This window comes from Lutra lutra, chromosome 6 (assembly GCF_902655055.1).
Source record: "Lutra lutra chromosome 6, mLutLut1.2, whole genome shotgun sequence".
Classification (NCBI taxonomy): Eukaryota; Metazoa; Chordata; class Mammalia; order Carnivora; family Mustelidae; genus Lutra; species Lutra lutra.
In genome coordinates, this window is record NC_062283.1 from 93430374 (window position 1) to 93446134 (window position 15761).

Consider the following 15761-nt stretch of genomic DNA (forward strand, 5'->3'; position numbering starts at 1 on the left):
CAACTGGTCCCCTGCCTCCACTCTTTCTGCCTCAAATCCACTATCTTCATTGCTGCCACAGTGATTTTTTTTTTTTTCCTAACTAAGAACAGCCCTAGCAACGGCAATGCCACTTTCTTGCTTCATCCCTTCCTTGGCTCAGCTCCCTGTTGCCTGCAGAGCCAGATCTGATGTCCTTAGGCTGGATTAGGAATTTGGACTTTGATGTGTCTTTTTGGCTTAAGCACACACCACCCTATCACATACGCAGGGAGCCAGTTCCATCTGGCTTTTTACCCACTCTCTGCTTTACACACCCTTGATCATCCAACATGCCCTTCCCCCCACTTTTTTTAAATACCTCTCTATTAGAATATGAACTCCATGAAGACAAGAACTTAATTTGTTTTGTGCAGCACTGTACACCAAGCACAATGAACACTGTCCTAAGGTGAGTGATGAGAATTTCTCTGTTGAATAAGTCAACCTACTATTTTAAGGATCTGTTCCAAGGCCACCTCTGTGATGAAGCCTGTCCTTCCCTCCCTCCATTCTCATCAGGGTAACTGCTTAACTCCTTTCCTTTGTGACAGCAAAACACACCAAATTTACCATTGTTTAAGCTCTAACATCATATTACATACACTCATATACATGTCTTCCTTTACACTTGAACTCCTTGATGGCAGAAATACTTTCATCATCCCCAATGCCCATCACAGTAGCCAGTTCATAGTAGCCACTCAAAAACTGCTTTATGAATGAGTGAATACAAGAGATGATTTAGAAGAGGAAGCAACTAGAAGGGTACACACAAACGCACACACGCAAAATGAGGAAAAAGACACACAAATCACCCCTATGTAATGCAATGTTTCAGGGTTTCTTCTCAATGAGAGACAGATTTTAGGCTGGCCGCTTGTGTTGACCTTTAATTCACTTCTGTAAAACATAATTTCAAAAGAGAGTCCGGCTCGTAAAACCACACAAGTAAGTTGCAAATCCACCAATTTGAGATTTTTATAATGGGAATACTGATAGATTTTGACCTTTAGTGAATCTCCACTTTCATTATTAAAAAGGTTCTACTCTTTTGTACTAAAAAACTGTGATTTGTGGATATTTTAGGGTATATTTATTTCAGTTGGTTTTTGCCTTCAGTCACCTGAGCAAAAATAAAGAGATTTCCCCAGTGGAATTTCAGATATGGATGCCTACTGAGAGGTAGGCAGAAGAGGAAATGATCGTTTGATTTATTCATGACTCTTTGCAGATGCAATGTATTCTGCCCATGCCCATGTTTAGGATCCAGTGACTTCATTTCTAGAGCTCACACGGTGGTGACCACTATCTGTCCTAACTGAATGACATATGGAAGCCACTGACTGTCTTCTCACTTGTTAAAAGCATTCATGCTCAGCATTACCTCGGAATGGGCAAAGCCTAGCAATTAAAAGCACAGATGGTATGTTGGTGGTATCAAAATTTCTTTAGAAACAAAATCAAGAAATTAAAATGTAAAACAACACATTAAAAACTAGACACCTCAAGCATGTAATTGTATATTTATTTCTCTTTTTAAAGAACACTCCTTAATGTAATTCAATATACAAACTTGGTTTCACAGAATTATAATCCACTATATAGCACAAAGATAACCCAGATTGTGTGTGTGTGTGTGTGTGTGTGCATACACACACATGTGCGTGTGTGCACATGTGTTGTTGTACCCCCTCCCTTTCTTCCATTCTTCCGGACCTACAAACAAAGGCTCTGCCAACCTTCCACACTAACCAAAGCCCATTCTGCTTGTTGTGTACAAAAGACATCATCCTCCCACAAATTCTTTTCCCTGGAAAGCTTCTTTTCCCTGTTCCCCCTGAGATAGCCAGGAGCCTGACACTCTTCCCCTCTTTAAGAGGGTGAAGTGGCTTCCCCTAAAGCTGATGCCAACCCTGTTACCACGTGGACTGGCTGAGAGGAAAGGCTGGTGAGAGGTCTCCACACCCTTCCCCGCGTCCACTCCTAACCCTCAGAGTCCAAGCACGTCCCCGCCGTCGCAGCCTTAGTTCCGGTCACCATCTTGTGCAGCAAGAACCAAGGAGATCTGTAAGCCCAGGTCTTCTCCACGGGCAGCGCACAGCACTGCCTGCCAAGCCACCGGGCCGGCCGATAACCAAGCTCTACACAGTCCCATGTGCTTTGTCACTTTAATTTTTAAAGACACCCTAGCATAGGTCTGTGGCAACCTAGTGTCCAACTGAGTTACATAAAATTGTACCAGTGATGCACTTGTACATATTTACATGGGGCGGAATGTTTTCCCCATATTTTAGATGAGTATATAGATCAACATGTTCACATAAGACCAAATACTTTTAATATTATTTATAACTGATTTATAAAGCTTTGAAAAAACTCACAATAGCACATTGTTTACTTTAATGCTTTACGGTACTATAAGTTTAAAATCACAATCAGCACTTAAGTTATAGTCAATCCAGCAAACAAGAGACAAAAAAATTTACAAGAGTTAAGAACTGACTGATACATCCTTTATCTTTTTTTAACTAATGCATAAGTGCAGAATAAGATACTCTAGTTTAAATATCTTGTTTACAATATACATTTTTGTTCTAGTTACGCAACAGTAAATCCCATGCTTCACATAGAAAAGCAATCCACAACATTAAGAAAAAATGTACAATTTATGAAACAAAGTAAATAAATATTAGTATTACAGAATCAGAGCTGTACATAAAAGCTGTTCAGTTTTAATCATATAAAAATATGTTTTAGTGCAACCTCACATATATATTGATGCTGTTTTGCTTTACATCATTTAGATCCAAGTGTCCAAAAAAAGGAAAGAAATTACATTTATTACAAAGCAGATACACAAATTCTAAAATATGTACAAATTACTGCTAAAAAATGCTTATAAGAATATAAGCAAAGTAAAGAAAAGGCACAAACATCTGTACAATTTTAAAAGTACCAGACCCAATAGGTTAATTTCAAATTTTGTTTTGGTCAGGCTCATGATGACTTGTTAATTTACCTAATTCTTTTGATATAACAAAAGTATATATAATAGCAAACTACGGTAACTTAGGATAGGCATGCTATAAACTTGATTACCTCTATTTCTAGAAAAACAAAAACAAAAACAAAATGGGAAAAATGTGGAAATGAAAGTCTCCATGCATCTTAGATCAATGTAGTTGACTCTTCTCTGCTGAAGGCTCATTGCCTCCCTCTGTGCTTGAAGGTAACTCTTTGCCGCTGTGAAAGCCCGACTGTTTATCATCCACACGACTCGTGCTGTAAAATGTGGCGTGAGCTAATGCAGTCTGTGATGTACCAAAATTGTCCTTTTCACCATCATGCAAGTCAGGGTGGGTGGCTGAGGTACAAGGCTGACCTGGCTCAGGTCCACTAAAGTGTCTAATGCTAACATGTGCACTTTCCAAGGGTTTCTGGTGGTGGGCTTCCTGCACCCGCACTGGCTGATCTGCCCCAAGCAGAGCGGCCTCTTCTGTGGCAATCCGGAGAGAGGCAATGGCTTTTGTACAAGTCTGTATATTTTCCTCCTGTTCCCTCTCTGTTGCATTTAGGCTGTCTTCTGAAGTGCTCTGTTTCATCAACAGCCGAGGGGAGGAGGGCGTGCTAGGTGGACCAGATGACTGCAAAATGTGAGGCGATCGCTTCTCGTGCTGCTTTGAGAGGACATAGGGATCCTTGGGGAAGGATTCCCCAGAGGCTCCCTTCTTTTCCTCAGAGCCCTCCATTGGCAGAGGCAATGCAGGTGGAGGATGTAAACCAGAAAGGGCCGGCGGCATGGAGTGAACCATTTGGATCCCACCAACTGGCACCATGGGGATAGGAGCTCTCACTTGCTGCTGAGAGTGGAGTGGAAGGTGACTGAAGACATAGTCATTAGGACCCTCAGGGAAAAGGCTGGAGCCTGGATGTTCATAAGCACCTTCTTGGTCTCCATAGAGACTGAAGTAAGGAACCTGAGGTAATCCTCTTCTTAAATTCTGCACGGGGAAGCAGAGAACACAACCTTTAGGACCTGGTACTCTTCAAGCAAGGTCAAATAGGTCCAGTTATTTCAGTCACTCATTCATTCACTCACTCACTCATTCAAAACACTTTAAAACTACCTCATCCTTTTACTGATTTTTCGCTTTTTAGGACACAAGAGATTTCTCAGTTGTCTTTTAGAAGCCTTGAATGAAGCTGTCGGTCTGTGAAAAGTGACTTTTGTTTTTAAACAGCAACACGATAAAACATGCAGTGTGTTTTCCACCAGGTACAGAGACACATTTCAGTTGTGTGTGTGTGTGTGTGTGTGTGTGTGTGTGTGTGTGTTTCCATAAAAGAGAATGAAAAGAAAATAATGCATGATTACCAGAAAAAGTTCAAAAAACACTAATAATAGGTTTTTAAATTCAAAAGAAAGTAAAACAATTGCCATCTGTTTATATACTGGGAAGATTTTTAATATTTTTCTTAAGTGTGAGTATAATTGGAGTGACAAGCCTGAAAATTGGCTTTTTTTTTTTTTAAGTTTTCCACAGAACAGATGATAAAATAGTGGTGATAGACAAACTGGTTAGTCTGATGTGCAGCACACTGGTTTAAAGGAACAAATTTCCACTCAAGAGGAACCCTGTGTGGAAGATTAGCTTCTTTATCAAATGATAAATCAAGGCCAGTTTTTTTAAGGCAACTATCCATCAAAATAGTTAACATTAAAAATGTCAAATAGTTTCAACTCATACTCAACTACACAGCCGAGAACCCAAGATTCTTATGTTTTAATATCTTCTGTTGATATTATCATGTTCATTTAAATACCATCTTGGCAATTAATGAATGAGGACACTTAACACTAGGGACCAGAACTCAGATTTTATGGTCCCAGTCCTGAAAGAGAATTTACTTTCTGTAGCAAAACTCAACTTAGACTATGAGATTATCAAGCCTGAATGAAATTAGCAGGGTTTTAATTCCTGAGTTCATTCTTTTAATGGACTGTCATCTAAAAGGTACGCAGTTCTTTTATTTTTATTTTTTTGAGAACTTAAAGTCAGGTAGATATAAACTTGTCAAGTATGGTAATAAAGCAGGAGAGAGACCCTCCCCCCCAAAAAAGTTCTAATTCATTTCAAGGATGTTTCAGTTCTAAAGTTCAGCGTATGTTCTATACCATCAGTGATTCATTCAGTTCTATTTAGACTGTGAGACCAGCCTGGGAATGATAAATTAAGCATTATCTCTGTTACTCTGTGCCATGCTTAGCCCTTATCCTGTTTTGGGCTACACCTTGTTCAAGCTGGAAACAAATTATTATCCTGTAAGTGCAGGGGAAGTGATGAAATCAATCCTATAATCACAAGGACCTCATAAGTTAGGGAAGGTGAGAATTTTATAATATGACAGTCATATAAATGCTACAACAACAACAAAACAACAAATCCCTCTTGTCTTTGCTCCAATCTAGAAAAAGTCACGTTTCCTACATCAAACATCAGTTAAGGTGGAGGAACTGTGACACCTACAGTCATAATCTTTGAAGATAACTAAATGAATCCTCTTTTAATTATAATTTAAAAAGATTCAAAGTTTAAAATGAAATGTAGCTTGGTCATTTTTCCATTTTGCTTTGGTTGCTATTCTGTGACATCCACTGCATACACCTAATCAGAATGGGGGTCTGTGAAGGGCCAAAGAGAGCTGTCCCATTCCATGGGGTCTCTGACTCCAGGCTAACAAAGGGAGTGATGAGTGAAGTGTCCTCTAACCCTAGGATATACTCAACACATTCAAAACCCATCAGAATTCTATTTGTGTTAAGAATGAAAGTGTCATATTCAGATCTTTGCTGATCAGCAATTAAATAATGACAACCCCAGAAGTAAGTGTGCCAGTAGAATTTTTACATGTAAGCACTTCCACTCCCCCAAACACTGCCAGGCCTTTCCTATACATCCTCTTCCCCTGTGTTCACCCCTTCTTCAACCTCCAGAGAAACTCTCAACATGATTTTTCTACCTTGGTTTTTACCCTACCTGCAACTGTATTTTGTCTTATAATTTGAGCCTTCTCATTGTGATATCATTGTAAATCTTGGTAAGAAACGCCTCGATATGGAAATGCAAATAATGAACTCGTGTGGGTTGTGTTATGTGTATGTATGTGTGTGTGTATATATATAACCCAGGTACCAGGTCTCTCACCCCACTCATCTCTTCAATATTGTCAGTAGGTGCTCTGGAAGCAAATGCAAAGAAGGAGGTAGGAGTGTAAGGGGTTCATTGGGAGGCAGAGGAAGCAGGGGATCTGATGTGTGTGAAGGTAAAGAGGAGAGGAAGCAGGGGCTCAGTTGGGATGGATCTAGGCTCAGTCACTGGCTGGGGGCTGCAGGGAGAGTGTAACCTTAGCCTGAAAACTGAGGCCTATCCTGATGGCACTAACAGCAGGAGGTTGTCAGTTTACAGTGTTCCTCACCGCTGAATGGCAAATTCTTTCAAGGACAGAAATCTGCTTGGCCCACCTCCCTGACTGCCACAAGCAGATTAAGAAACTGTGGCCAAGAGGTTAAGTGACTTACTCAAGATCACACAGATAGCAAGTGATAGAACTGAATGTTGACTCTTTGACTAGACACAATGTTCTTTGCACTACATACTGGAAAGCAGACACATTTCTCTCTGTCTCCTTTGCTAATTTATCTGCCAAAAGTTTAAAAATGGAATAGAAAGGTTTTTTGCTTAAAAAGGTTGAGGCCAGGGGCGCCTGGGTGGCTCAGTCATTCAAGAGTCTGCCTTCGACTCAGGTCATGATTCTAGGGTCCTGGGATCGAGCCCTGCATTGGGCTCCCTGCTCAGCGGGAAGCTTGTTTCTCCCTTTCTCACTCTCCCTGCCTGTGTTCCCTCTCCCTCTCTCTCACGCTCTCTCTCTCTGTGTCAAATGAACAAAATCTTAAAAAAAAAATTTAAAAAAAGTTGAGGCCAGAAATCTTTAACATTTTTTCATCACCATCCTTGAGCCACATGTATTAGACCCTCAAAAAATACTGAGGAATGAAAGACCTTCCCCCCCACCCTTTCTTGCTTCCTTGCTTCTTCCTTCCTTTTATCTATCTATCTATCTATCTATCTGTCTGTCTATCATCATCTATCTATATTAAAATTAACCACAGCGCATTAGGACAGAAACAGTAGAGCACTATGATCCCAGTGGTTCAGTATCGTCTCCTCCAAACCTGCTCCCTGGAAACTAGCACTCCAGGCTGATCCAGAGGATAAGTGTGTCATGTTAGCCTAGAAGATCCTTTCATGCCACAGTCACTGGCCTATGACCACTTGGCCCATATCAAGCAACAAGACAAGGAATTACTAAAAGTATTTTTATCAAAAAGGTTTATTTTTAGTGTTATTCTAATTTAATATTTTCATACATTATTCAGAGAGGGTACAGCACTCCTCCAATACAGCAATCATGAGAAACGCTTCCCATAGTACTGTCACTTCTGTTTTGCCCTGGCAACATCACAGAAAGATTAACTCCTTCTCTGCCCCTCAAAAATGATGTGAAAAAACATTAAATGGGAAGTGCTTTGGACCAACTGCCCCTTCTTCAGGGAACATTCCCAGATCTATTCCCTCTTATCACATGAATGAAGCAGCAGGCTATACATTTTCTAAAGATAATTTAACTGGGTAATAGACCAATGGCTCTATAGTTGGCTTTCATCAATAGTAAAGTTTAATCATTGTGTTAAGCATCCAGGTGAACTGGTATTAAAAAAAAAAAAAAACTGGCTGCAAACTCAGTGATTAATAAAACCAATTTCTTTCCAACAACTTTATGGTCATATATCCAAAAATTCGGTGAACTTCCTTAGTCCCCTTATTCAATTCCTTTGCCTAAATTGACTGTGAGTGGCTATTAGTTTTTAATAACAATAGTGTACTGGCATCAAAGGCTTATATTTTTGTGACTGCAATTGACTGAAGATGTCCAAGCATCTCACAGATAACTCAGTCTCAGTCCACCCGGCCACAGCCAGAACAGGAGAGCCTCAACACACAGGCTTTTTGCAGATTTACGACTCTCTACTTACACTGTAGTGGCATAAACTTCAGAAGATCTCTCTTTTCTACTTAACACCACCAAGACACAAAAACCTGTGGGAATGTACCTCTTTTTCTTAGCTTACTAATTCATTATCTTGGCAAACAAATCATGTCCTGACTGCGTGCATGTTTCTGCTGTAATTGTATCACAAAGCCTAAATTGGTACCAACTTGTAAAAAGATGATGTTCGGGGCCAGGGAGTGAATTTCAGCAGGGAACTTTCCTGAAGTTTAAAAATGATAAACTCAGCTCATGACCCAAGGTAGTGAAAAGGCAATGAGAGGAAGGAGCCTGGCCACCAGGACGGAGCTGGAAATGGGTAGTGCCTTTGGCTGGAAGGAGGTATTGAGCCACACAACAGAAACCCAGAACAAAGAAAGAACAGCAAAAAGGAGACTCCAGGAAACAAAAACACATTTAAAGCAAAGAAACTCAAAAGTCATTCATCTGTCTATGCTAAGTGTCTGCTTCATTCATTTTTTTAAATCCTATACACACTGAAAGAAACATCAAGGTCTGCCATCCTATGGAATGAGGCAGGGCAGATGCTTTTTTTATAGATTTGCATTAGACCCACTGCCTATATTTAATCCATGACTGTTAACTGTTGTTATCTACGTTTATAATGAGGGCATACCCTAGAAATCTCTGGAACTTTCTCCCTGAGATGTCCCAACTTTGGGCCCACCACCTCACTGAGCAGTGCACTTGGAGTGACTCTCACTGAGCAGGAGGTGGTAGTAATGACATGAAAAGCAGAGAGGTTCATGCCTTTGACTCACAACATACCACGGGGGTCACTCTCCTCTCCTAGTCACTCACTGGTTTCACATGATCGCTCACTGTGAGCAAGGTCATGAGTTTATTAAAAAAAAAAAAAAAAGTATTGAAAATCAATGCTAATGCCTAATCCTGACTTGGCAAAGTTCTATAACTGAGACCCCAGTGGCCCTGACAGTGTCTGTCTATACAGTTCTGTCATTCCAAAGACTTCACCTTTCCTACTCATGTAAAGGTTTCAGTTCATGTCCATAGTTAGTGAAGCTTAGAAAGCATGTAGCGTGCCTCACCTGGTCCCAGCTGGAAATGCACTACTGCTCTGATGCAATACTACACTTGGGGTAATGCCATAGTCGTGTTACTAACAACAGCATGTAAGAAAATGTCCCCTGCTATTTTCAGTAACCAAGTTCACTGTTCCCCATGAGAGATACCCATGTTATAACAAATTTCACCTAAGTGTGTTATCAACACACTTTGGCTTTCACATTAGAAAGAGAAAACTAATCATACTTACAGGAGGCCCCAATACAATTGGTTCTGCTTGCAAATACTGCCCCATGGACAATGGTGGGTTATGGTATAAAGCCCTTCTGGGAGATGGTGCTCTTATGGTGGTCATGTATCTTCTCTCTCTTCTGGGAGAGAAGTCTCTTCTTGCCGTGATATCTTTCCCAGGTGATACTGGCCTCCTTGGGGACAGATGCCTTCTTGGTGAAACATCTCTTTGTGACATCTCTCTTCTCAATGCAGCTTCCTTTCTTGGTGAAAGATGTCTCATGGGTGACAGATCTCTCCTAGGTGATAAATGTCTTCTAGGTGATAAATCTCCTTTGGGTATCAGATACCTCTTTGGTGAATTATCTCGACGGGGTGAAGAGTCATATCCTGGTGAGGAATGGTGGCTTGAGGGTGAGAAGTCCCTCGGAGAGGAGCTGGGCTCTGAAGACAGCATGTACTCTTCATCCGCACAACTTGGGATGTCCAACCTGTCTTTGTCCGGTTCCGAGTCTGTACTTTTGCTCTGGAATAACCTCTGGTATTCTGTCATCTGAGTATCTTCGCATGAGTCACTTGGTGTCATCAGCTGAGTAACCTGAATACTTGGCAAAGTAACCAAATAGCTGATCAATGAAGAATGCCCCAAGGAACTATCTGAAGGAACCCCATGAGGCACAGCGCCAACATTCACAGGCAAGGATGAGAATCTAGGAGGCTGAGGACTGGTGCTTCTTGATCTTGTTTTCGGCGTCAAATCTCCCTGATCATCAAAGTCATCGTCATCTTCATCATCTTCATCATTATCATCTCCATCCTCACCATCTGATTCTTCGGCATCTGAGAACTGATGATCAGTTGAAATGCTGGACATGCTATGCTTCTCAGCTGCTTTGTGCAAATCTTCCATTGTTTCTGAAACAATTGAACAGACTGTGAAGATCAAGGTCCAAACGTCAAGGATGGGAGCTAATTTGGATGCCATCTCTTTCCAAAATCTCCCTTCCAGCCCTGAAGCCCCTAGATATAGTTTCATCTCTAAACTCCTATCACACTCACTAGGAACTTAGCTGGGAGACCTTACACTGGTTCTTATCCTTTTATGACTAATCTGATTCATCCCCATCCAACAAAAGAACTCTAGAGTAGGACCTTATGTCTCAAATGTCACATGACCCAGAAAAAACACTCAACAAGTGGATATGGATAATGCTGTTAATAATGAGGCTAGAAGAAAAGGAAAGCAACAATATGTCTCTATAGGTATAAACTTATATATAAGTGATATATCTCAGAAAGTCTGACTGGACCTCAAGTTTTCTTATTCAGGTTAATGATGGATTTTTTTTCCCTCTTAATAGGAATAATGGCACATTAAAATTGTTTTTCAAATTTCCCCAGACGTTTCATAAAATCTAAATCCCTGTCACAACACAAGAATAATTAGATCTCCTTTACAGTTTTAGAAAGAAGTATTTTCATAGTGAGGCCTTTTTTCCCCTTCAGTCAGAATTGAAATGCATTTCTTTCTTCTCAGTAGGTTGTAAGCAATTCAACATGTCAGATTTCTTCACTATGTTTCATATTTAATAAAATGAAATGTGATCAGTTTTTTAAAATATCCAAACTTGTTTTGTCACCCCAGCCACAAAGCTCCAGTGTGAAGAATGAAGAGGTCAATCAACTAAATTTTGTAATACCTGCTTCTTCGTTTTCTGTATCATCCACTGATGTCATTGAAACTCCCAACTCCAAGCATTTCTTCATGTGTGCTTTAGACTTCATATGCTTTGTTAGGTTTCCTAGAAAACACAAGCAAAAAAAGGATAAATGAATTCATTACAAAAATGTGATGATTGCTCCCAAATTAGAAATGAACTATCTTGAGATAACATAGATTTGTTTCTACCCACTACCCCTTGCCTTGAACTTGATGAGAACAATCTGGCTCCTGAATACATGAACCACTCAGAACTTTGGCCCATTTTCAAGTTTCCTTCCCTCTAGAAGACTTGTAGAATAGGGTCATACCTTTTAAGAGCATGTTCCAAGCAAGACTGGGAATCCCAGGCTTTCCTGGCTGAGAAGAGATCTAATATCTTTGGCCCCAACAGGCCAGCCTCCTAGGCCTGGATATAAACAGGGTGACATAAACGGGGTCACACACCTCAGAGAAGGTTCAGATCAAACATTCTCATCAATACACCTGAGACCCCAGACCTTCTGGCGCTGATCAAATTTAGATCAACTTCCCAGGCTCCTCACTGGTCATAAGAAAAAAATTATGCAAACTTATGCAAAGGCCAACCTTGTAAATAAATTCAAAGATCCATACACATACTTAGCTAACTACTTACAGGGAATATCATTATCAGTGTTTACCATCTATCTGTCTGGTATATGTTAGCAAACTTATGACAGTAGTTTTTAAAGTTCTGCAATATTCCATCTATTTTGGTAATTCCAAATATTTCCAGGCCGCTACAGTTCTTATTTATCTAAAAATGTTTTAAAGATCTCAAAAATTTTTAGAGCCAGGTCATCAAGGATTCCTAAATCTATAAATTAATTAATACATCTGTATATTAATGGAAAACACTGGCTTCTGCACAGGTGCAAGTTACCTGTGTATGTGGATGGGTGTGTAGGTAGGTGTCAAGATAATTTATTTAGATCTTAATATGTTTCTCTTCCTCTATTTATTCTTTCTCTTTTTTCTCCATTTCAATAGGCAGTCAGGCTTTGGACTCTCATCTTCAGGGTAGGTTTTTAGTTAGAAATCTGGCTCTGAAATAACTCCACCCTGGCTTTGGTTGACTGAAGCCCAGAGCTTCTAAAGGGATTCCAGTGGGGGGGGGGGGGGCGGGGGGGTAGCCTGGAGGATGTAGGGGAGGAAGGGAGGGAGGGAGGGCCCTGAAAGAGAGGCACCGGGCTTGCAGGAGGTGCTCCTTCCACAACTGCGCTCAGCATCTGCACTCAGATGACATGGTTTGGGACAACAGTCACTTCTATGGAAAACTGAGAGGGTTTCCCAGGATATTGTGCTCATTTTAAGATTCTGAGACATTTGCACATTCCTGAAGGGTGACAAGGAAATGCCAATAATGACCAAGAATAAATTATTTCCTGCTGAAATTCCATGACAGTGATCCGGAGCCAAATTTAATTTGTTTTTTTTTAAGGTTATAGAAACTAAGTCTTTATTTTTTTTATTATTATTATTTTTTAATTTGATTTTAAAAAGCCTAGAAATATGACATTTCTTCACATAGCTATACCCACGGCAAACCCTTATGCCCGGGGAAAATCTACCAGTGGTAATGACTAGCAGATTTGCAGTTTATAAAACCAAAGTTTGTATTTTCTTATGTCCTAGGGAGACTTGAAGAAGTTCTAAATAAAAGGCTTGACTGCAAAGGTGGATGGTATTTAAAGGACCTTATGTTTATCTCTTTTGAAATGCAAATGAACACTCCCTCCTCCTTTACAGGCTTCAAAGGAAACCTCCCATAACAGAGATACTTCTTAATACAGAAGAAACAGGTATATTGAGAGTCTACTCATTTATATTTCTGACAAACCTGAATAAGACAATTTAGGATATTGGCTATGGGAGAAAATAGGTACAAATTTCTCTACCAAAGATGATCTTATCTGATATTTATTTTTCTTGACAGGTAGGGGAGCAGAATAATGGGCCTGCCAATTTTAAGTTAAAACATAGGAAATCATATGAGGTTAGTGAGGGGATAAAAATCCATTAGATCTAAAGTACATCTACAGCAAACAGTGAACGTACTTCTACAAAACTCAAACAGCCTCTAAGTTACTATTGTCTGTAATCTGAGAACACTGAGTGTATGTACATTTCCATGATTTTATAAAATGATGGAAATACAATCAAAGCAACTTTCTTGTATAAAATATTTTCATATAAATCTACCTGTAAAAGACAGAGTATCGTTTTAACGCAGGTCCTAGTTTTATGAGATTCACAGTTGTGGCCTGAGAGTAAGAAATTTTCTCTGTGCTGATAAATACACGGAACACAAGCTATCAAACTTCTATGCATAATTAATGAGACTGTGGATGGAGGGGCCCACCTGGGAGTCTGTGGGTCTCTACATTATTTATAATCTTGAAACTGACCATGGGCACATGCTTTCTTCCCAGCTGCTGCCTTGCTTTTCTAATGCCGCTGCATGAACTGTCTCCCGGTGGTATTTCAGTACCGGTGCAAAGATTATCTAGACCACACAACATTTCCAACAAAGAGTAATAGCAAGAGCAATCCAGGCAATTCTCAGCCACTTCCTTCGGAAACAACTAGCCTGGCCCCAAGTCTATAGCTCTTACTTAAGTCATAAAAGGAGCCTTAATGTCTCATGGACATCCTTTGACTGCTAACATAAGGGAGAAAATACATTTCAAAACCAAAACCGTCTTACTGTCAATGCAAGTTAGTTATCAAATGGTATTCAGAATCCAAGGTAGCCATTAAAAAAAAAAAAAAAAAGGAATTTTCCTCTAAAAAAGATAAGAATTGTACCTTTCGTTTTGAAGGCAAAGTTACATAACTTGCATACGTAAGGCCGGACATCAGTGTGAGTACGGATATGCTTTTTGAGCATGCTTGGCTTCTTACAGCGAATCCCACATTCTTCACAAATGTACTTTCCGCGTCCACGTCCTCTGACATATACATAATCTTCATTCGATTTATACCTGTTTAGAAAAGGGGAATGCCATGTGTTTTCAAATACTTCCAGTGTTTTATATATCAACTCAGAAGTTGTTCTTTTGAGGGGTACATTTTTTTTTTTTTGAGTGACAAAATTTTTATGAATGTCTTTTACAATTATTCAACTTTACTTCTATGAAGCCTATGAAATTTATGCAGTAAATGCCTGAAACCACTAAAGAATAGATTTGGCATTGAAAGCAAAATAGAATTATTCTATGGTCTTCAAAAATGGAATCGGGTCCCTCTATTAAGTGTAGATATAGGGACTTGGGGTATAGATGTTCAAATGGGCTTCCATAAATCTCAGACAGTTGCAGAGTTGTGTTTTACTACTTTTGGATTCGAGTGCAGACTCCACACAAGAAATATCCAAAAAGTTATACCAACATATTCAAATCAACGTATATCATTCGTTAACATTATATCGTCTAAGATGTGCATGCAGAACACACACGCATCCCTCTAAATTTGCTAAAATAAGTATAACTGATAATAGAATTCTTCATTGCAAGTTTTTACTCTATTTTTACAATCCTGGCATGAGAGTGTCTCCAAAATTTCTAGCTTACACAGGCTGAGCTGAGCTCACCAACTGTTGTCTACAGATTTGATCCGCTCTTCCCAAGGACCATGAATTTGCACTAAAGTAGAGTCCAAATTTCAAGTAGCTTCTGGTAAGTACTGTTACATAATAAAAACTAGAGATTCTATTTTTCAATCAAATTTGCATTTGTTTCCAGAAGAATTTAATAGAGAGGCTTGAAAGGATGTCTGAGGTCATCTAGTTTAATCAAATCAGTTAACCAAGTCTTAGGTATTCACTGTGATAATTCGTGAAAGAAACCTATCCAGTGCTCAACCATCACATTTTGCTTAGACTACAATGAAACATGATCAATCATAGAGTACAGTAGCATTCTATTGAATAATTCAATGAATATCATTATCTTTAAATCAAAGCTAGGCTAGAATTATGGGTCTAATGTCATTCTTGGAAAAATATTCCTTTCAAGGGGCTCTTTTTATAACTTCAAAATGTAAACTGACATATAAAATGCCCTAATTCACTACGGATTTAGTTTAAAGGCACTCCATTTACAGGTTTTTTTTGTTTTGGTTTTTGGTTTTTTACATTCTAAGAGCATTGCCACTTCTCCATTTTGTCCTAGTAGCTAATCTGTCATCAGGAGTAAAAGTTCAACTTCATTTGTCCAAACAACTGAAGAATTTTTAGGAGAGAAAATCCAACCACATATTTAAATACTAACTCTGTTATGGATGCTGTTCAATCTTAACATTATTTACATTTTGGTCAGTACCAAAAGATCCAGGTGGGAATTAAGTAATATCAAAAATACTGAATAGTCAATTTTACATGTTTTTTCATCCTTTTAAATCTTTCCCCTTTCACAAAGAATTTCCAACTTCAACTTGTTCTCAAAACTTTCTTAAACTTCACATTTTATTTCACATTGCAGTTTGTAACAAAAGAACTTCAAGTTGCAAAATATCTTTCACCTTTTAATTTCACTCTTCTCTGCCCCTAAATAGATAATATTACCTAAGAAATATAGAATGGAACAAATAATTTTCTAGAAAGCTAATTTTC

General features: G+C 39.2%; 1 protein-coding gene across 4 annotated transcripts in view; it reads right to left on the bottom strand.

Moving 5' to 3' along the window:
* Positions 1 to 2175: 2175 nt before the first annotated feature.
* Positions 2176 to 15761, bottom strand: part of HIVEP2 (HIVEP zinc finger 2) — a 197234-nt gene continuing 183648 nt past the window's right edge. For all 4 annotated transcript variants that reach the window (XM_047732483.1, XM_047732485.1, XM_047732482.1 and 1 more), the window contains 4 exons: positions 13958 to 14133; positions 11109 to 11210; positions 9428 to 10323; positions 2176 to 4022 (listed from right to left, as the gene is read on the bottom strand). In XM_047732483.1, the coding sequence (XP_047588439.1) occupies positions 3195 to 4022; positions 9428 to 10323; positions 11109 to 11210; positions 13958 to 14133 (2002 nt within the window). In that variant the 3' untranslated portion in view covers positions 2176 to 3194. The remainder of the gene's footprint in view (positions 4023 to 9427; positions 10324 to 11108; positions 11211 to 13957; positions 14134 to 15761) is intronic.